Here is a 23,362-nt window from a genome sequence, read left to right as displayed (position 1 = left end):
TTGTTTATTTCTCATTCTCAATCGTTGGTCCTGACATGGCTGACAGTCCTCCTTTCTAGTTTCTATGTGGTTTGAGTTACTACCCTGACCAATCAGATGCTGAGTATTTTTTAGTTTTCTATTAGTCTACCCAATTTACAGGCTTTATAGCAAACTTAACTCAAGAGCACAGACTCTGATGTAAAACTTCAGTTTATAAAAGCTAAAGACCCTATCACCACTTCCTTGTACCCCAGTGCTGATAATGTCCCATAGCTTGTTCAATAGAAAAGAGCACATCTGCTGGGTATGGGGGAAATGGAGCAGGAGGCTGCATTTGAACTGGATCTCAAAAACTAAGCAATATTTTCATTATCAGAGAAAGAGAAAGATCATTCCTGAGAGAGGCAACAGTAAGAGCAAAGATATGACTAGGGGACTGGTGAGTGACTCAATGTTAGTTGTTCAATAAACATGTCATTGTTTCTCACAGTGTATATGGGGATCACCTGCTTCAGAAATCTCACAGGATGCTTGTTCAAAATTTCATTCATGGATGCTGTAAACCTATTGAATTAGAATCTATGGGAATATGACTCAAGAAGCTGCATTTTGAGCAACAGGTACAGCGTCAAAAAGCAACAAGTAGCTATGTATAACTAAGACTACAGAGCTGAGGACCTGGGAAGACAAAGCCAGGTCTTTTTTAAAGGGCTAAAAACTACATAATTTGGAGAGTGAATACTGACTTTCTGAAAGAAGTGGCAGTGTTTGAAATTAGTCTCAGTCCATGGAACCAACCGAGATATAATACATAGGATTTTAGGAGAAAAGGAAGGAAACTGATCTGAAGTCCAGTAAGTTTTGTGGTTGTATGTGTGTGTGTGTGTGTGTGTGTGTGTGTGTGTGTGTGTGTGAGAGAGAGAGAGAGAGAGAGAGAGAGAAAGAGAGAGAGAGAGAGAGAGAGAATAGGATAATAGTGCAAAGAATTACTGATATGGCTTTGAAGTATGAGGGAACCTATAGTAAGAAAGCAGACACAGCCTGGAGACTTTGAGACCATGGGGATTAGATAGACTTAAGTGAGGAGTATGATAGTGAAAGAAAAGTTGGGTGATTATATTGAGTTACATCTTTATTTGATTATATTTACAAAGTTCTTTCACATACATTTGCAGTAATACTCATGATAACTTATAAGTGTAAGCACCCATGTTACTCTATTGGACATTAGGAAGCAGAGGCCCAGAAATTTAAGTGACTTGCTTATGATTACATATCTAGTAGGTAGAATAGACGCATTTTTAAACAAGCTTTCTGACTCAAAGTCCAGTATTATTGCCAATACACCAATACTGCCTCTCTCACCTCTGTATATAATAATAACTTCAGTAATAACAATAACTTAACATTAATTGAATCATATGTGTCAGACATTGTTTAAAGCACTTTATATATATATTAATTCATTTTGATCCTCTTTCTTATTGAGTGATTTTGTCTGTCAAAGATTGGTTTCCCATCCTGACTTCTAAAATCTTTATATTTAACATATGTGCCTTTCCTATATAGACCCACATAACTGTATGAAACAGACCAAAAGAAAAAAAAAGTGTGAGAAAAGCCAAGAAAAAGGAGTGGTGGAAGGACACATAAATTACAGAACTGGACAGGTCATGTTTACTTGAGCTATGTTCATGAAGCCATCTCTGCCAATCAGTTGTGAGACAGTAGATAAGTAGTAAGGCACCACCTAATTTTAAAGTGTTGATCAACATGAAAATTTTAACTGAGTCTCATCTTTTATGAACCTTGAGGAATTATGACTATATGCAGCACATAATTTCATGCCTGTAGCCCAAAGGTATATTTTTCATCTTTGAATTGTTTCCCTTCTCAAAATAGACAGGCAGAGAGCAAAAATCAGTTGTGTATATATAGTAATCTTTGAACTTTAACCAATTCTAGATAGCTCTTCTAGTGGCTCATACATCAAGTATTTGGTTAACAGCTTTAAGAAAGAGTCTTTACTGTCCACAAACAGAGGACATTTTAGGAGTTGGGGAGAGGAAAATAAAATCTTAGGAGTAGTCAGAGATGTTAGCAAAACATTTTTACTTACTTCACTCCTTTGCCTGCCTCTTTTCTGGCTTAGTTCTTGGGCCTGAAAGTTCGTATATTCTGCTTTTTTTGAGTTCCTTTTCTTCTTATTTAGAATTAGACCAAAACAGGCTTTGATTAAAAAATGAAAATACTGCTTACAGTGGTAACAGTGCCAATAGAATAAATCCAGTTAGTATTCTCAGGACGGGAGAACCATCAAAGTGATGCATTGTGTTTTAAATAAGATCTTGAAGGGGTCTTTACTTAAAAGTATTTATTGAGTACTAGCAATGTATAAGGCATTCTGTTTGGTATTCTGAGGGACACAAACATAAATTAGGTATGTAACCTGCCCTTGAGGAGATTGTAATCTAGTAAGGATAACAAGACTTATATGTTAATATGTGTATATATATTTTTTCAGAATTTTTTTCCACACAAGGACTAGTAGGATGAGCAAGCATGCTTTTTCTCAACAGTTAACTGTGAGAGTAGAAAGCAAAAGAGAAGCACAATGAATTGATTTACCAATTCTTCATTCTCTACTGTGAATAGCCATTATATGTTTATAATAAACTAAAACTTCTTCACTTGTAAAGATAGCATTTACTGAATATATCATCTTGTTTTGCTGTACCAAGGTAGTTTTTAAAAAATTCTGATAGTACATTTGTTATCATACTCATGGGTTGTTTTCTCCTGAAAATAGAAGTCTTCTAGCTCAATTTATTTAAAACTTAACTCATCGTCTTTACTCTCTGCCATTCCCCTTACCATTCTTCCCTTCTTAGATATACTGCCCCCCAACATATACAATACACATACATATCGAAGGTCTGCCTTCACAATGTCCTGTGTTTGCCAGTGGTTCCATGTTGTTGTAAGTATCATCTTTTAATTAAATGAGATAATTTGTCTTAAAAAGCCTAGTCCATTAATTAGTACATATTTAGTTCCCTTGCACTTGTCCCTTTGTATCCTGGAAGTCATCTTTCATACTGATACTTTGATAACTTATAGAATTTGTCAGTTAATCACTGTCTGAAATTATTTTGTCTATTAATTTGTTTTCCTATTATTAGATTATAAACTGTTTCCTCTCATTAGATTATAAACTCTGTGGGGGCAGAAACCTTCCTTGTCTGTCTTGTTTATTGCTCTTTCTCTGATGCCTAGAACAAGTGCCAGGAACCTAATAGGCTCGGCTCAATAAATACATGTTAAATGAGTGATTGATTAAATAAATCTTATTCCTTAAACTTTCCCAACGTATCCATCAGTGAAGCCTATCATTTTTTCTTTTAATAATGTATCTTAGATTCTCCTCTGCACTTTTACAGCTCACACCTTCCAATTGACTCTGGACCCTTTAAACCTAAACAATAACTCCTTACCCATAGTCTGTTTTCAACTCATCCATTTCAACTCATCCTGCATACTACTGCTCTTCTAATTTTCCTCAAACAGTTTCCCTCATCTCATTTCATGGCTTAAGAACCTTCTCCAAATGCTTCTTGGTTCAAATGAAAGTAATGGGTGTAAAAGCTTAAAGTGCTATGTGAAGGTTGTCTTTCTCTTGCTTATTGGATTGTAAGATTTACCAGCAATCATTTCCATCCTGCCTCTTCCATTGTTATTTCCTTTCTAAAACACCTATGGATCTTTCACTGTAGTTAACCTGATAACCTGATGGAAGCTCTGGAGCTTCCTCCCAAAGACATACACATATACATTTTAGGGGAGTCACAGACCCTAATTTCTAAGTTAAGAATCCCTTTCATAATCTCACAATTAAGCATTCCATTAAATAACGTCTTGTACTGCTGTAAAGTTTCACATGCCTATGAGCTCCCTTCTTATGTAGTATTTTTTTCTTCTCTTGTAGTCCCCAGAGAATGTAGTGCAATGCTGGGCCCAGAACAAGCATTTCATAAATACTTGCTGACCTGACATACAGACCCTTATCCATTTGTTTCTGTGAAAAAGCTAATAATAAGAATTCAGCAAAATGGTTGAGAGAAACCGAGAAACCAGTAAGTAACTAGTAGTTAAGAAGAATATCTGTGAACTGAAATTTTAATTATAAAAACTAGTGCTGCAAGGGGGTAGCACAAGGAAATTTGTGAGGGGAGTCAGAGAATTTTCTGATTGTGGTGTTGGTTACATGATTCTATGCATTTGTGAAAATCCATAGAAATGCATACCAAGCAAGTGAATTTCACAGTGTATAAGTAAAAATAAATTAAAAATATTTTTAATATAGTAGAGGTTTTTGCTTTTTGGCCACACCACGTGGCTTGTGGGATCTTAGTTCCCTGACCAGGGATTGAACCTGGGCCCTCAGCAGTGAGAGCATGGAGTCCTAACCACTGGACCGCAAGGGAATTCCCTATAGTAGACGTTTTAACTTTTAAAATTCAGTCTACTAAGCAGCATTCTGGTCTCCATGTTTTAGAATTATGGACTTGTGATTATTCTAATCTAAGTCATAATACCTTCTATAATGCAAATTTGGTGTTGTACTTCCTCTTCCTCATCTCTTTTTTCCTCCTCGTCTCTTTTTTCCTCCTCCTCCTTTAAAATTAATTTTTTGGTATGGTTGGTGAAAGTTTGCATTCATTGGTATACAGTAGCCTAATTTGTATAAAGTTTACAAACTTCAGCTAAATTTTTTTCCTTTAAAGAACAAATTTTCAGGGCCAAATTGTGGTTCTTCATAAGGGGAGCCATATGTGCATTAAAAATGCAGAATTTAGACCTTAATTTAAGCTTTTTTTCCTCTCACTAAATGGTGTTCACAAACAAACATGTCTTTTTTTCAATTGTACTAGTAGATTTATTAGAATCATGTATTGAATGTATGCAATGTGTTCCTTCCCTCTACTGGATGGAAGAGCTAGAGACCTTCATTCTGTGTCCTGCTGCCCCGCTGAATAAACAGAAATTATGGGTATCTCCTTTCTAGACCAGGTCATGCCATATAAATCAGTTCTCTTGCCTTGAGGGAGGGTTTGGTGAGGGCCCTACTCTGTGCTAGGCTAGAGGGAAAATTACTGCGATATACCAGATATCTTGATAGAAAAGGGTGAAATAGTTGCAGCTGTCCTTTCAATGGAAAACTTTAACATTGCAAATAAATTCCATCTGTGTCTGCACATATAGTAGTTACAAAAGAATATGCCACCCTTAACTTTTGGTCAAATGACTTCACAGTGGTTCGATAAGAAAGACCCGAATTTCCAGACCTTCACTAAACACACCTTCATCTAGATGAATGCCACAGATCATACTGATCAGAAGTTGTAATGAGAATTGTTCTCTGAACTGGTCAGCAGCTGTGTTGATTTAGAAATGAATGTATTCAGTACAGCCTCAAGGGAAATATATTCGATAATATACCATCTGGTGGAGAGTAGAAACGAAATACAGTTTTAACTTATACCATAGATCTTACTCTAAATTTCTGATATTTCAAAAAAAGAAAAAAAAAAGCCTGCTGGTTTTAAATGAATACTACATAATTAAAGAAATTTCCCAGGACTTTCCCAAAGCAGGGAACACCTAGCTCTCTCCTTTTTATCAGAAACTAAGTTGGGCAATCTAATAAATTGTATGGTTATTTCTTGCTTTTTATACATTTTAAATCCATTTTTAATTTTAGTTCTAGTTTTGAAAAGAAAGTAATGCTGAGAAAATGTATTAGACAAAAGTATGTACTAAAATGGATAAAACTGCTTAAAGTATGTTTCTGTAAGTCTTAAAAGAAAGTAATTTTATATTTTAATCTTATACTTTTCTAAAGCCATTGGTTTTTTCATTGATTACTGGTTACCTTACTCCTTTTCAATCCTTAGAATGAAAACTTTCCTAATTATTTAAAATATACTAGCATTATTTTCTTATTTATACCTCAATTAGTTAACTCCATTTGTATAATGTGGTGGATTCAAGCAGCTGGAGTCAAGCTGCTTACTTTGAATCTCCATTCCACCATTATCTCACTGTGTCTTCTTGGGAAAGGTTAACTGCTCTAAGAGCTGTATTCTCATCTATTAAAATGAGATAATGCATGTAAAGTGCTTAGTGTAATATTTAGCACATGACATAAATATTTTAAAATATTTACCTATCACAAATATTTTACTGAAGTGTAGCAAATTGAATTTAGTGTCCTACTAAATTTTAAATTTTTCTAAAACAGGAATGATGTTTTCTCCTTTTATGTTCCCTGAAGAGCTAGGTTGTGGAACAAGAACTTATCTACAAGATTTGGGGGTGGGCGGGGGGAGATTTCATGGACTGAAGAAAATAGAAAAAATATTTAAAATTATTTTTAAATTAAGTGCAGTATAGCAGCAAATCTCTTTAAACTATGTTCAACACTTTTACTTGTTTTTACACTAAGAAAATTATATTTAGTGATTTTTCCCTGTTACCCTACAAGACTAGTCACCGAAGTGTTTATGTGTCTAAAACCTGATGTTAAAAATTTGCAGGATACTATGATGAAGAATCATTAACAAATACTTCTCATGTAGATCTTTTAAAAGATCCATTAATGCTTAAGGAAACTGCATATCTGCCAATCAACAAACAGGTATTATGAGATTTTATTGCTTTGGTAGATTGCACAGTCAATAAGTAACATTCAAATTTTAGAAAGGTCATGATAGGCATGGATTCAATACTTGTTTTCTGTTAATTATGCCTGTGATTCTTTACTATAGAATGAGTGAGTCAGATGCTTAGGGAAATTAGATATATGTCAGTAATTTATCTACTATCAGATCATGAGGTGATTCCTTGGAATAATTAATTCCCCTGTGTGTATAAATTTTAATGCAGAGAATATATCTTATTGGCTTCCCATGGAAAAATGTCCTATAATCTGTTGTAAGCAGTGAAACACTTTAAAAATCATAAGGTAAGATGAGTATTTTAATTTCAGCAATTTATATTCCTTATAATTTATGCTTCCTTTTAATATTGATTAAAATCAAAACAGAACAAAATAGAAAGCAATTATCCTTACATAGCATTTTACTAGTAACACCAGACATTAAAATCCTTCTTTCATATACTTTACTTTCAATAAGAATTCTGTAAAGATAACTGCCAGTTTTTTTTTTCTTTTTTAAACTTGACTAGTATTAGATTTATTTCAACAAATCTTTTCCTGAATCAGGAACAAAATCCTTAGGGTAAAAGCATGTTTACAGAGAGAATAAATGCTTTGCAGCTTGTCTAGACTTTAAAATGAGATCATGATTTAGTTTCTGTCTTTTGGCACATATATGGATATTTGGGTTTAGAGTGAGAGAAGTTAAAGATGTAACATTGGTCACAAGAATTGACTTTACAAATAAACAACCCATATTATGAGGGACTGCTGAATGAATGTGTTATACCTGGATGTAGAAGAGTTCAGTCTTACAGAATTTTTAATTGAATTGCTATACACCTTCACTCCTACAATTTTCTATTCAGCCAGGTGGTGAAATTACAGGATTTCATCACCCAAAACTGCATTTGATGTTGATATTAGCTTCACCTTCAGAAATGTATAAGACAAGAGCTGAGAACTCTATAATAGCCAAATAGGTTGTACATGGTAGATGCTGGCAGACAGTTTTCCATTCATCTCTTGTATTTGCGTACATCTTGTAAGCAGAGGCAATGACTTTTTGTTCTGAATTATCTTTTCAAGGATGCAAACAGCCTTAAAAAATGAGATAGTGTCTCTCTCTAAAGCAAAGGGAAGATTTGCTTACTGCTCATTATGAAAGATCCAGGTTCCCTAACCTGGCACCCTGTGTCACCCTATAAGAATTGAGGATCAGGGAATAGGTACAAGAAAATGCTGATACTCTGGCTACTGCTGTTGCTATGACCCAGAAATCTCATGTTTTCTGCCACCATCCTTAAAACTGTGGCAGGTTTACTTATTAGTTTGCAAGTGAAGTAAAAATAGCAGACATTTCACCATCCTTGACAGCAGTTCCTATTGCTGGACATGCTGTTGTTCTCAATGGTCATAGTCCAAATAACAATGGTAGCAATTAAATTGCACCAAAAAGTCACTGATGAGCCCACAGAACTACCTGACTCAGGCCTCTTTTGTTTTAGCAGCCTTAGCTTGCTAGTTGGTTAATATCTTGGACCATTTGATCCTGGTCTTATTTAACTAATTTGGTAATACATGGCAATTGTTCTCAGCTGGACAGTTTGGAATATGCTTTATGGCTTGAGTCTGGGAGTACATTCATATTGTTCTCTGGAATGTTCATGTGGGGCACACTGTTCAGGCTTCAGACTAATTTTTTCTCCAATGGCAAATGCATTTGTTTGGGCCAGGATACAGAATGCTCTGAGTTGCCATGCTCCCTTGAAAGGAAAGTGTTTAATTTCCTCTGTTATGAAATATTTATCACCTCACCAACTACAGAGGAAAAAAATCAGTACTACAGCGAAGTTAGTGTGAAATGGTAGTATTTGGTTTGTTTTTTTTGTTTTTGTGTTTTCTGAAATCACAGGCAGCCCTTTAGGTGTAAGGATTATGCTATGGACCCACCATTAGCTGGATGTGGTTAGCAGTTATTTTCCCAGAAGGGTCTAGAGAGAGTGACCAGGGACATGCAGTTTTTTGTGTATGTGAAGGTAACCAGACCAAGAATTATCTACCAACTGAGCCTACAACCCTGAAGAAACATTCAAATAAAAAACTTTTAGATTGTTAAACATTTAGTAATATACATTTCTTTGTGGATATTCTCACAAATTCCATAAAAAAGCAAAAAACATGTAATCATCATATGTTTGTGTAAGGCCACTTAAAGTCCTTTACCTTAAATAGACTGTAACTGAGGGTTAGCTTTAAATTGGGTGGCTATATTTGTTTTCAGTATGAAAAAAAGTGAAGTCATACCTATTTGTCTCACTATATGACAGTAATAAAGCATGCTATTTAGTTAGATAAGGTTTTAGTTATTTGGAAAGCTGACCCTGTGATCTAAAATCTGACAATTATTTGTGAAAATTGCCCCATTAGATAACGTATACAAAGATTCACTATCTCCTGTTATTAGAGATTTGATAAAATAGTAATTTTAAGGGTAAATAAATTGAATTTAAGGAAGATGAACTGGAGCATTTTGTGCCATTTCCATGAATTTGATCAATGTGAAAAGATTATGGTTCTTTTCTGCATTTGATGCTTTGCTTCATGGTGGGTGTTAGACTGAGATTCTCTGCCTACTTTGAGTGATGCCATTAGCAATAGGTCAGACCTCCCTAAAACATTCTTTATGTTTTGTTCCCCTTCTGTCTATTGCTACAATAATATGACTCTTGAATTTGAAAAAGTAATTGCCTTAAAATATTTTTATTGCACTGAGGGAGAATTTGGTCATAGCAAAGAGATGTCTTTGGGTTGAAAATTCAGTGGGACATATGTAAATACAGCTTCCTTTCCCTCTGAAAAAGTAAAAGGAAGTGGAGAAATCATTTTCTTTCAACCTAGAGTGATTAGAAATTGCATTTCTGAGAATGTGCATGTGTCTTTGTCTGTGTGAGTATTATTGTTTTTTCTTCACAAAATGATTTGGAGGACTTTCAGAGATTGAGTCAATGACTTCCTTACTCATTGTTCACCAATGTTTTTGGTCTTCCCTTTTTCACAGAAACAAATATTGGTGGATTTTTACAGTGAACACTAGCTGAGTGTTGTGAGTATAAGTTTTGTGATTCAAATTGACTTAACTTTGGAATTTTTTCTACTGCTTCAGATTTGCTTATCAATTGGGAGCCTTTTAATAGATGCCAGGAAAAGAAGCCAATCTATGAAAAAGAACAATTTTACAATATGGCAGGATGTTTTTAATGGAAATTGACTAGGTCTCAAGGAATGTATTGCTTGACAATATTTAACTGCCAGTCAATTTTCTATTAGATTCTCTTATATTAGAAGTACTTTTTAATGGATTGTTACCAGAGTAATTTTTTTTACTTTGGTAGACACTTTTTCTGAGCACAATGCTGGGATTTTGATGTAATGCAATAAATAGTTGCATCTTTCTGAGGCTTCTCATGGAGAATTTTACAGTCTCTGAGTAGTCCCTCAAACATTTCCTGGATGTGCTAAATAGCCCACCTTACTTCTCAAGAGCCCCATGAAGTGACTGAGGAAAGTCATTAGACTTTACAAATGTTCAGGCATCAGTCCAGCATTTTACAAACCACTCATCATGACTATCTAGTGACTACACTGCTTGATTTAAATACCTCTTTTATCATCTTCATATAAGTATATTTTCTATTGATATTGACAGCAGTTTATCAAAAGATTACATTGAATTGTGCAGATACAATTTTCTTATGTTTGATTCCAGAGTCTGGCTCCTTATCTGCATATCCTCACTATCATACTGCTCCAGAAAGGCTGTCCTATATTGTGATTGATGCACTATGGGGTAATTCATTGTTTTTAATACCTTGAAGGCAGGGGTTCTCTTTCAATTATGTATAACTACAGTTCCTTATGTATATTTAAAGTAGCTACATTTCCTTGAGAGCTTATCTCATTTATTTATTCATTTGGTGCATATTTATAGAATACCTGCTATGGGTCAGATATGATTATAGACACTGTATAGAATGATAAGCAAGATAGATGAGGTTCCAGCCTTGAGAGACCTTATAATTTACAATCTAGCATATTTTGTGGCAGTCAGTGTTAAAGGCACATTGCTTCTGTTGTCTGTAATTTTCTGTACAACAGTTCTGAGAGGCGAGTATTATTACTCTCAATTAATAAATGAGGAATTTGAGAGTCAGAGAGGTTAATCAACTTGCTCTGTCACACAGATAATAAGTGAAGGATCTGAGATTCAAACCCAAGTCATTTGGGTTCTGTATTAGTTTTCTATGCTGTTTAACAAATTGCTATAAATTTAGTGGCTTAAATTAATACACGTCTATTATATCACAGTGCCTGTAGGTCAGGAGTCCTGGTATAGCTTAGCTGGGTCCTACAAGGCTGTAATCAAGGTGTCAACCAGGACAGGTTTCTCATCTGGAGACTCTACTATAAAAGAATCCATCTCAAACTCATGTGGTCGTTGGCAGAATTCATCTCCTTGAAGCTGTTATACTCTTGGCAGTTGCTTCTTTGTATCCAACAAAGGAGAGAGAGACTCTAGTGTGAGTCAGCTAGAAAGATAAAGCCTTGTGTAATAACATCATCACTAGAGTGACATCCCAACACTTTTGCCATATTCTACTGATTGGAAGCAAGTAACAGCTCCTGCCCACACTCCAGAGGAAGGGATTCTATAAAGAAGTAAATGCCAGGAGGTGAGGATCATGGGGGCCATAGTCAGTGGTCTTTCCATTATATTGTATTGCCTCTACTATGAGCTCAATATACATGAATTGATTTTTTTGGAATATTTTTTAAAAATTATGTAAAGCTATATAAAACCACTGGAAAAGTTTGGCAGGGGGAATTCCCATAATCTCATAATCCCAGCACAGCTTAATTAGTCATCTGAGCAAGGTGCTAAGCCCTCACTCCTGTTCTAAGAGGTTGTAATAATTGTGTTTGAATTCCTGTCTAGTCTTTTAAAAACATACATAGTTCTCCTTTACACAGTTGGAATCACAGCTAAAATATGATTCTGTAGACTTCTTTTTTCACTCTTTATATCATAACTATTTTTCCTTGTTGCTACATAATTGTACAGTGGTCAGTTTTAATGTGTTCATAGCAATCTTTTGAATGATCACATCAGTGTTTATTTAACTAAGTACAAATGGTTGGACATGCAGGCAACTTTCAATTCTCCACCACTAAAAAACAAACAAATTAATGAAAACAAGAAAAACACACCAAAACATTGCATAACCTCTTCAGGCACACAATTTCTACCCTCTTTTGGATTATTTACTTAGACTAGGAATCTAGAAGTGAAATTACTGGATCAAGGAACATGAAGGTTTCCATGGCTCTTGATGCACCCTCTCAGAATGCTTTTGGTTTTATTTGACTTTGACTGAATTAGCAGCTTTCAAAATTACCAAGGCATATTGATAATGCTAATTAGAATTCTATGATCATTGGAAAAAAGGACAGTATCTTACCTGCTTTTAATCATGGGGTTTTGGTAGTGAGAAGTAGGGGAAATTATCTTCTCTTTATGTTGTTCTATTCTTGAGTTTAAATGAGGACAAGGATCCCTGCAGGCCTTATCCTTAGTATCAAATGATGTCACATATATGGATATTTTTCTTAGTCATAGTGTAGGACAGTGCCTTCCTTACAATGGGGCAGACACTATTCTCATGGAGCTCTTGGGAAATCTGTATTTCTTTCTGTAGGCAGATTGGACTAGTTTATTTAGATGTAATACCCTGTTGCCCACTTCGGCTGCACATTTCACAGTAGCCTTTCCTGCCGCAGAAAAGGAAAGGATGAAAAAGGCAAAGCTGGTGTAATATACGGTAGACTGGATCATATTTGTCATCCAGTCAGCACTAATAAAAATAGATTAATTGCTTATTACTTTTCTTGTGATTCAAGAATTTGAAGTTCATGTTTGCAGGGTTTTTTTTTTAAGTATCTGTTGTGAGCTGGAGAATTTAACTACCATATTTGGTTCTCATGTGCCTGCCCTGTGACCTTACATCAGCCTGTCGGAGGATTTGTGTGTTTTTGCTTACCCTTATATGGTTGCCTGGAGAATCTGTCTGACTGGAATTCGAAACCCTGTAGCATTTGCAGGAAGTGTGGCTTTAGGAGAAAGCTGTGGTTTTAGTAATTAGGTTTCCTCACTGCCAGAATTTGTTTCATAGAGAGGTGGTGAGTTGGAGAACATCTTTGCTGACTATAAAATCACCAGCGTTTTATACCTCTTCATTTTATATCTCTTCATATACCAAATTCCCTTCCTTCTATTATGACAAAATTCTCCTAAAGAGGAATGAAATCTGTATAGTAACTCACTGTACTGAGTTGATAATGATAGTGATTGAGGCAGGGAGGTGGAAGCTGAAATGAATTGGTCCGTTTATTTTTAAATTCTTAGTGCAAGCAATCTGAAATTTTATGGAACATAAAATCCACCTATGTTAGACTAGTACTTGTCACAAATATTTAGCTTTGATGTTTGATTGTATTGTAACAGTGTGATTTGTTTCAAGGAAGGCTTTTGCTTTAAGGACACTCCAAAAGCTGCCAGAACAGCCTCAAGCGCCTGTTACCCTCTTTCCCCCTCAGCACTCATTTCCCATAGGCACCTTTGGTCACAAGTCACTGACACTTTTGTGGAAACACTTTGGACTGTTCTCAACTTCATATTTTATTTGTCCAAACAATTGGACTGTTCTCAACTTCATATTTTATTTGTCCAAACATATGACAGTTTTAAATGAAGATAACTTTTTCTTCTTTTGGTATAAGCAATGGAATTAATATGAATCATTGATTCTTCATGGTAACATTTTCTTACCAAGTCTTAAAGTTCCAGGAGGCTTTTATTGCTTTTGGCATGTTTCTTTGTTTCATTATCACAGTACTTCAGAGTGGGAAATGACTGAAGGGGTCATCTAGGAAAATCTATCCTGTGTATTAAACTTTAAAAAAAATCAACAGGTTTTCTTGCCCTTACTTTAGACCAAGCTTTGGAATTAAGAAGGATACAAAAAAATTATGAGCCATTTCTGCACTCATGGAGATGTCATTAAGTTGACAGACAGTCTAATTAGCATGAGATAACAAGTATGGTAATATTTTGTTATTCATTATGCTTAGTGTTTAAGTGGTGCCTTTTACTTTGACAGATCTTGGGCAAGTGTGTGCTTAGGAGAAAGTTTCTAATCCATTTGAATATTAGTTTCTTCATCTGTGAATCTGGAATGAAAATAATAGCAGCTCATAAGATTTTGGTGATAATTAAATAATGTAAGCATGCATAGTGCCTGGCCCATAAAAAACACTTAGTCAATAATATTATTATACTATAATTTAGAGTAAGAGTAAATTTGGTGCAAAGCAGAGAGGGACCTGCTACATATAAAATTCTGTGGTCCATTGTTAGCACACCCTAAATTGGGGTCTGTGTCCTTTTGTTTCCCTTGATCAACCCATTCCTAATCCACACATTTCCCTTCAGCAGAAAGAGACCAGGCTTTGATTAAGGGATGGCTATATTCCATTGCTTAAATCACCTGCTAGTATGGAATTTATAATCTTGTAGTTTATAAATTCCTTTAACCCATAAATAACATCTCTATCTTATTTTATTTTTAATGATATTAAGGTAAGAACAATGGCATTAAGGCCCAGTGTGTACTTAGGAAGTTCATTCTTTCTTTTACTCTTTTTTCACAGAAAGATGCAACTTTATTTTTTATCCAGTATTACTGAGATATAATTGACATACAACACTGTATAAGTTTAAGGTATACAACATAATGTTTGATTTACATAATCACGAAATTATTACTACAATAAATGTAGTGAATATCCATCATGTCATATGGATAAAAACTAATTAAATAGGAAAAAGACAGTTTCCTTGTGAAGAGAACTCTTGGGATTTACTGTCTTTTTTTTTTTTTTTTACATCTTTATTGGAGTATAATTGCTTTACAGTGGTGTGTTAGTTTCTGCTTTATAACAAAGTGAATCAGTTATACATATACATATGTTCCCATATCTCTTCCCTCTTGCATCTCCCTCCCTCCCACCCTCCATATCCTACCCCTCTAGGTGGTCACAATGCACCGAGCTGATCTCCCTGTGCTATGCAGCTGCTTCCCACTAGCTATGTATTTTACCTTTGGTAGTGTATATATGTCCATGCCACTCTCTCACTTTGTCATAGCTTACCCTTCCCCCTCCCCATATCCTCAGGTCCATTCTCTAGTAGGTCTGTGTCTTTATTCCTGTCTTACCCCTAGGTTCTTCATGACATTTTTTTTTCTTAAATTCCATATATATGTGTTAGCATATGGTATTTGTCTTTCTCTTCCTGACTTACTTCACTCTGTATGACAGACTCTAGGTCCATCCACCTCATTACAAATAGCTCAATTTCATTTCTTTTTATGGCTGAGTAATATTCCATTGTATATATGTGCCACATCTTCTTTATCCATTCATCTGATGATGGACACTTAGGTTGTTTCCGTCTCTGGGCTATTGTAAATAGAGCTGCAATGAACATTTTGGTACATGACTCGTTTTGAATTATGGTTTTCTCAGGGTATATGCCCAGTAGTGGAATTGCTGGGTCATATGGTAGTTCTATTCGTAGTTTTTTAAGGAACCTCCATACTGTTCTCCATAGTGGCTGTACCAATTCACATTCCCACCAGCAGTGCAAGAGTGTCCCATTTTCTCCACACCCTCTCCAGTATTTATTGTTTCTAGATTTTTTTAAGATGGCCATTCTGACTGGTGAGAGATGATATCTCATTGTAGTTTGATTTGTATTTCTCTAATGATTAATGATGTTGAGCATTCTTTCATGTGTTTGTTGGCAGTCAGTATATCTTCTTTGGAGAAATGTCTATTTAGGTCTTCTGCCCATTTTTGGATTCAGTCGTTTGTTCTTTTGTTATTGACCTGCATGAGCTGCTTGTAAATTTTGGAGATTAATCCTTTGACAGTTGCTTCATTTGCAAATATTTTCTCCCATTCTGAGGGTTGGCTTTTGTTCTTGTTTATGGTTCCCTTTGCTGTGAAAAAGCTTTGAAGTTTAATTAGGTCCCATTTGTTTATTTTTATTTTTGTTTCCATTTCTCTAGGAGGGGGGTCAAAAAGGATCTTGCTGTGATTTATGTCATAGAGTATGCTGCCTATGTTTTCCTCTAAGAGTTTGATAGTTTCTGGCCTTACATTTAGGTCTTTAATTAATTTTGAGCTTATTTTTGTGTATGGTGTTAGGGAGTGATCTAATCTCATACGTTTACATGTAGCTGTCCAGTTTTCCCAACACCGCTTATTGAAGAGGCTGTCCTTTCTCCACTGTACATGCCTCCCTCCTTTATCAAAGATAAGGTGACCATATGTACATGGGTTTATCTCTGGGCTTTCTATCCTGTTCCCTTGATCTATTTTTCTGTTTCTGTACAAGTGCCATACTGTCTTGATTACTGTAGCTTTGTAGTATAGTCTGAAGTCAAGGAGCCTGATTTCTCCAGCTCCGTTTTTCTTTCTCAAGATTCCTTTGGCTACTCAGGGTCCATTGTGTTCACATACAAATTGTGATTATTTTTTTCTAGTTCTGTGAAAAATGCTGGTGGTAGTTTGTTAGGGATTGCATTGAATCTGTAGATTGCTTTGGGTAGGAGAGTCATTTTCACAAGGTTGATTCTTCCAATCCAAGAACATGGTATATCTCTCCATCTATTTGTATCATCATTAATTTCTTTCATCAGTGTCTTATAATTTTCTGCATACAGGTCTTTTGTCTCCTAAGGTAGGTTTATTCCTAGATATTTTATTCTTTTTTTGTTGCAGTGGTAAATGGGAGTGTTTTCTTGATTTCATTTTCAGATTTTTCATCATTAGTGTATAGGAATGCCAGAGATTTCTGTGCATTAATTTTTTATCCTGCTATTTTACCAAATTCATTGATTATCTCTAGTAGTCTTCTGGTAGAATCTTTAGGATTCTCTATGTATAGTATCATGTCATCTGCAAACAGTGACAGCTTTACTTCTTCTTTTCCAATTTGGATTCCTTTTATTTCCTTTTCTTCTCTGATTGCTGTGGCTAAAACTTCCAAAACTATGCTGAATAAGAGTGGTAAGAGTGGGCAACCTTGTCTTGTTCCTGACCTTAGTGGAAATGCTTTCAGTTTTTCACCATTGAAGGTGATGTTGGCTGTGGGTTTGTCATATATGGTCTTTATTATGTTGAGGAAAGTTCCCTCTATGCCTACTTGTTGCAGGGTTTTTATCGTAAATGGGTGTTGAATTTTGTTGAAAGCTTTCTCTTCATCTATTGAGATGATCATGTGGTTTTTCTCCTTCAATTTGCTAATATAGTGTATCACGTTGATTGATTTGCATATATTGAAGAATCCTTGCATTCCTGAAATAAACCCCACGTGATCATGGTGTTTGATCCTTTTACTGTGCTGTTGGATTCTGTTTGCTAGTATTTTGTTGACGATTTTTGCATCTATGTTCATCAGTGATATTGGCCTGTAGTTTTCTTTCTTGGTGACATCCTTGTCTGGTTTTGGTATCAAGGTGATGGTGGTCTCGTAGAATGACTTTGGCAGTGTTTTCCCTCTGCTATATGTTTTAAGAGTTTGAGAAGGATAGGTGTTAGCTCTTCGCTAAATGTTTCAGAGAATTCACCTGTGAAGCCATCTGGTCCTGGGCTTTTGTTTGTTGGAAGATTTTTAATCACAGCTTCAATTTCAGTGCTTGTGATTGGTCTGTTCATATTTTCTATTTCTTCCTGATTCAGTATTGGCAGATTGTGCATTTCTAAGAATTTTTCCATTTCTTCCAATTTGTCCATTTTCTTGGCACAGAATTTCTGGTAGTAATTTGTCATGATCTTTTGTATTTCTGCAGTGTCAGTTGTTACTTCTCCTTTATCATTTCTAATTCTATTGATTTTATTCTTCTCCCTTTTTTTCTTGATGAGTCTGGCTAATGATTTATCAATTTTGTTTACCTTCTCAAAGAACCAGCTTTTAGTTTTATTGATCTTTGCTATCGTTTCCTTCATTTCTTTTTCATTAATTCCTGATCTGATTTTTATGATTTCTTTCCTTCTGCTAACTTTGGGGTTGTTTTGCTTTTCTGTCTCTAATTGCTTTAGGTGCAAGTTTAGGTTGTTTATTCCAGATGTTTCCTGATTCTTCTGGTAGGATTGTATTGCTATAAACTTCCCTCTTAGAACTGCTTTTGCTACATCCCATAGGTTTTGGGTCGTCGTTTCTCCATTGTCATTTGTTTCTAGGGACTTATTGATTTCCTCTGATTTCTTCAGTGAAAACTTCGTTATTAAGTGGTGTATTGTTTAACCTCCATGTGTTTGAGTTTTTTATGTATCTTTTCCTGTGATTCATATCTAGTCTTAAAGCATTGTGGTCGGAAAAGATACTTGACACAATTTCAATTTTCTTAAATTTACCAAGGCTTGATTTGTGACCCAAGATATGATCTATCCTGGAGAATGTTCCATGAGCACTTGAGAAGAAAGTATGTTCTGTTGCTTTTGGATGGAATGTCCTATAAATATCAATTAAGTCCATCTTGTTTAATGTACTATTTAAAGCTTGTGTTTCCTTATTTAATTTCATTTTGGATGATCAGTCCATTGGTGAAACTGGGGTCATAAAGTCCTCTACTATGAATGTATTACTGTCGATTTCCCTTTTTATGGCTAGTAGTATTTGCCTTATGTATTGAGGTGCTCCTATGTTGGGTGCATAAATATTTACAATTGTTATATCTTCTTCTTGGATCGATCCCTTTATCATTATGTAGTGTCTTTCCTTGTCTCTTCTAATAGTATTTATTTTAAAGTCTATTTTGTCTGATATGAGAATTGCTACTCCAGCTTTCCTTTGGTTTCCATTTGCATGGAATAACTTTTCCCATCCCTTTACTTTCAATCTGTACATGTCTCTAGGTCTGAAGTGGGTCTCTTGTAGAAATCATATATATGGGTCTTGTTTCTGTATCGATTCAGCCAATCTGTGTCTTTTGGTGGGAGCATTTAGTCCATTTACATTTAAGATAATTATCAAAATGTATGTTCCTATTCCCATTTTCTTAATTGTTTTGCATTCGTTATTGTAGGTGTTTGCCTTCTCTTGTGTTTCTTGCCTAGAGAAGTTCCTTTAGCATTTGATGTAAAGCTGGTTTGGTGGTGCTGAACTCTGAGCTTTTGCTTGTCTGTAAAGGTTTTAATTTCTCCATCAAATCTGAATGAGATCCTTGCTGGGTAGAGTAATCTTGGTTACATATTTTTCTCCTTCATCACTTTAAATATGTCCTGCAACTCCCTTCTGGCTTGCAGAGTTTCTGCTGAAAGATCAGCTGTTAACCTTATGGGGATTCCCTTGTGTGTTATTTGTTGTTTTTCCCTTGCTGCTTTTAATATGTTTTCTTTGTATTTAATTTTTGACAGTTTGATTAATAGGTGTCGTGGCATATTTCTCATTGAATTTTTCATGTATGGGACTCTGTTCTTCCTGGACTTGATTAACTATTTCCTTTCCCATCTTAGGGAAGTTTTCAACTATAATTTCTTCAAATATTTTCTCAGTCCCTTTCTTTTAATCTTCTTCTTGAACCCCTAAAAATCGAATGTTGGTACGTTTAATGTTGTCCCAGAGGTCTCTGAGACTGTCCTCAGTTCTTTTAATTATTTTTTCTTTATTCTGCTCTGCAGTAGTTATTTCCACTATTTTATCTTCCAGGTCACTTATCCATTCTTCTGCCTCAGTTATTCTGCTATTGCTCCCATCTAGAGTATTTTTAAGTTCATTTGTATTGCTCTTAATCATTGCTTGTTTCATGTTTAATTCATCTAGGTCCTTATTAAATGTTTCTTGCATTTTCTCTATTCTATTTCCAAGATTTTGGATCGTCTTTACTATCATTATTCTGAATTATTTTTCAGGTAGACTGACTATTTCCTCTTCATTTGTTAGGTCTGGTGGGTTTTTTTCTTGTTCCTTCGTCTGCTCTGTGTTTTTCTGTCTTCTCATTTTGCTTATCTTACTATCTTTGGGGTCTCCTTTTTGCAGGCTGCAGGTTCTTAGTTCCCGTTGTTCTTGGTGTCTGTTCCCAGTGGCTAAAGTTGGTTCAGTGGGTTGTGTAGGCTTCCTGGTGGAGGGGACTAGTGCCTGTGTTCTGGTTCATGAGGCTGGATCTTGTGTTTCTGGTGGGCAGGTCCACGTCTGGTGGTGTGTTTTGGGGTGTCTGTGGACTTATTATGATTTTAGGCAGCCTCTCTGCTAATGGGTGGGGTTGTGTTCCTTTCTTGCTAGTTGTTTGGCATAGGGTGTCCAGCACTGTAGCTTGCTGTTCGTTGAGTGAAGCTGGGTGCTGGTGTTGAGATGGAGATCTCTGGGATATTTTCGCCATTTGATATTATGTGGAGCTGGGAGGTCACTTGTGGACCAGTGTCCTGAAGTTGGCTCTCCCATCTCAGAGGCAGAGCACTGACTCCTGGCTGCAGCACCAAGAGCTTTTCATCCACACAGCTCAGAATAAAAGGGAGAAAAAGTAGAAAGAAAGAAAGAAAGAAAGGGAGGGAGGGAGGGAGGGAGGGGGGAGAGAGAGAGAGAGAGAGAGGGAGGAAGGAAGGAGGGAAGGAAGGAAAGAAAGAAAGAAGATAAAATGAAATAAAATAAAGTAAGATAAAATAAAATAATTAAAATAAAAAGTAATTTTTAAGAAAAAAAGTTTTTTTAAAGAAGAAAATAAAAAAGGACGGATAGATCCCTTGGACAAATGGTGGAAGCAAAGCTATATAGACAAAGTCTCACACAGAAGCATACACATACACACTCACAAAAAGAGGAAAAGGGGAACAAATCATAAATCTTGCTCTCAAAGTCCACCTCCTCAGTTTGGGATGATTCATTGTCTATTCATGTATTCCACAGATACAGGGTACATCAAGTTGATTGTGGAGCTTTCATCCGCTGTTTCTGAGGCTGCTGGGAGGGATTTCCCTTTCTTTTCTTTGTTCTCACAGCTCCTGGGGCTCAGCTTTGGATTTGGTTCTGCCTCTGTATGTAGGCCGCTGAAGGGCGTATGTTCTTCGCTCAGGACGGGGTTAAAGGAGCAGCAGCTTCGGGGACTCTGGCTCACTCAGGCCTGGGGGAGGGAAGGGTACAGAGTGCGGGGTGAACCTGCGGCGGTAGAAGCCAGCATGACGTTGCACCAGCCTGAGTCGTGCTGTGCGTTCTGCCGGGGAAGTTGTCCCTGGACCCCAGCACCCTGGCAGTGTCGGGCTGCACAGGCTCCCTGGAATGGGGTTGTGGATAGTGACCTTTGCTCTCACACAGGCTTCTTGCTGGCAGCAGCAGCAGACTTAGCATCTCATGCCTGTCTCTGGGGTCCGCACTTTTAGCCGCAGCTCATGCCCGTGTCTGGAGCTCCCTTAAGCAGCGCTCTTAATCCCCTCTCCTCGCGCACCAGGAAACAAAGAGGGAAGAAAATGTCTCTTGCCTCTTCGGCAGGTCCAGACTTTTCCCTGGACTCCCTCCTGGCTAGCCATGGTGCACTAACCCCCTGCAGGTTGTGTTTACGCCGCCAACCCCAATCCTCTCCCTGTGCTCCCACCGAAGCCCAAGCCTCAGATCCCAGCCCCACCCACCCCGGTGGGTGAGCAGACAAACCTCTCGGGCTGTTGAATGCAGGTCAGCAGGGATCCTCTGTGCGGGAATCTCTCTTCTTTGCCCTCCGCACCCCTGTTGCTGTGCTCTCCTCCTTGGCTCCGAAACTTCCTCCTCCGCCACCCGCAGTCTTCTCCTGCAAAGGGGCTTCCTAGTATGTGGAAACCTTTCCTCCTTCACAGTTCCCTCCCAATGGTGCAGGTCCCATCCCTATCCTTTTGTCTCTCTTTATTCTTTTTTCTTTTGCCCTACCCATGTACGTAGGGAGTTTCTTGCCTTTTTGGAGGTGTGAGGTCTTCTGCCAGAATTCAGTAGGTGTCCTGTAGGAGTTGTTCCCCGTGTAGATGTATTTCTGGTGTACCTAAATTATTAAGCAGGAATCCAGATTTCAGGACTCTCAGTTTGAGTCCTGTTTCCACCATTCTAATTCAGGCTGATGATGTTTCCTCCCAAACATGGCGAGGAGAAACAAAACAAAACAAAATCAAACAAAGCATTGCTTTTTGTTGGTTTCTTGGAGCCAAACAGCCTATTTGTGGTCTCTTTGAACAACAATCCAGCCAAAGTGGGACGCTGGGCCCTGCAGTGTTGTGAGGCGCGGGCAGGATGGAACCAACGGCCTCTGGGCTGCGCAGCAGATTTACTGTCTTTAACAACTTCATATATAGTATATATCTGTTTTAATTATATTTCTTAGTTGTACATTACATCCCTAGCACTCATTTATCTTATAACTGGAAATTTGTACTTTTTGACTACCTTCATCCAATTTCCCCTCCCTCCCACCTGTGCCTCTGGTAACCATAAATGTAATCTCTTTTTCTATGAGTTTGTTTTACTGTTTAGTTTTGAAGTATAATTGACCTATGACACTATGTTAGTTCCTGGTACGCAGCACAGTAATTCAATATTGCTATACGTTTCAATATGATCACCATAATAAGTCTAGATACCCTCTGTCACCTTACAAAGATATTACATAGCAATTGACTATATTCCCCACACTGTACATTTCATACCCTTAACTCATTTATTTTGTAACTGGAACTTTCTACCTCTTAATCTCCCTCACCTATTTCTCTCCTCCCCAGCTTTCCCTTCCCTCTGCCAACTACCTGTTTGTTCTCCTTATCTATGACTCTGTTTCTCTTTTGTTATGATTGTTCATTTGTTTTGTTTTTAGATTTGACATATAAGTGATATCATATAGTATTTGACTTTTTCTGTCTGACTTATTTCATTTGTGTAACACCCTCTAGGGCCATCCATGTTGTCACATGTGGCAAGATTCCATTCTTTTTAATGGCTCAGTAATATTTCAGAGTGTAGGGACATCCCTGGTGGTGCAGTAGTTAAGAATCCGCTTGCCAATGCAGGGCACACGGGTTCAGGAAGAGCCACAAATAGTAAGTCCCTGTGCTGCAACTACTGAAGCCCAAGTGCCTAGAGCCTGTGCTCTGCAACAAGAGAAGCCACAACAGTGAGAAGCCCTCTCACCACAATGAAGAGTAGCCCTGTCTCGCCGCAACTGGAGAAAGCCCGTGTGCAGCAATGAAGACTCAATGCACCCCCCAAAATTAAAAATAAATAAATAAATAAATAAATAAATAAAATACACAACATAAAATAAAAAAATTAAATATTCCAGTGTGTATATATATCACATTTTCTTTATCCATTCACATATATATATTTTTTTTCCTGTGTGTGGGCCTTTCACTGCTGTGGCCTCTCCTGTTGTGGAGCACAGGCTCCAGACACACAGGCTCAGTGACCATGGCTCATGGGCCCAGCCACTCCGTGGCATGTGGGATCTTCCTGGACTAGGGCACGAACCTGTGTCCCCTGCATCGGCAGGTGGACTCTCAACCACTGCGCCACCAGGGAAGCCCCTCCATTCA

General features: G+C 36.9%; 1 protein-coding gene across 1 annotated transcript in view; it reads left to right on the top strand.

Moving 5' to 3' along the window:
- Positions 1 to 23,362, top strand: part of SH3BGRL (SH3 domain binding glutamate rich protein like) — a 52,409-nt gene that overhangs the window by 4,978 nt on the left and 24,069 nt on the right. Inside the window, exon 3 of the mRNA XM_007446495.1 lies at positions 6,579 to 6,679. Within this exon, the coding sequence (XP_007446557.1) occupies positions 6,579 to 6,679 (101 nt within the window). The remainder of the gene's footprint in view (positions 1 to 6,578; positions 6,680 to 23,362) is intronic.

The sequence above is a fragment of the Lipotes vexillifer genome, unplaced genomic scaffold (genome assembly GCF_000442215.2).
Source record: "Lipotes vexillifer unplaced genomic scaffold, Lipotes_vexillifer_v1.1 scaffold886, whole genome shotgun sequence".
In the NCBI taxonomy this organism is placed as follows: domain Eukaryota; kingdom Metazoa; phylum Chordata; class Mammalia; order Artiodactyla; family Lipotidae; genus Lipotes; species Lipotes vexillifer.
Note: the sequence above shows the minus strand (reverse complement) of the source record. Positions and strands in the feature narration are given on the sequence as shown.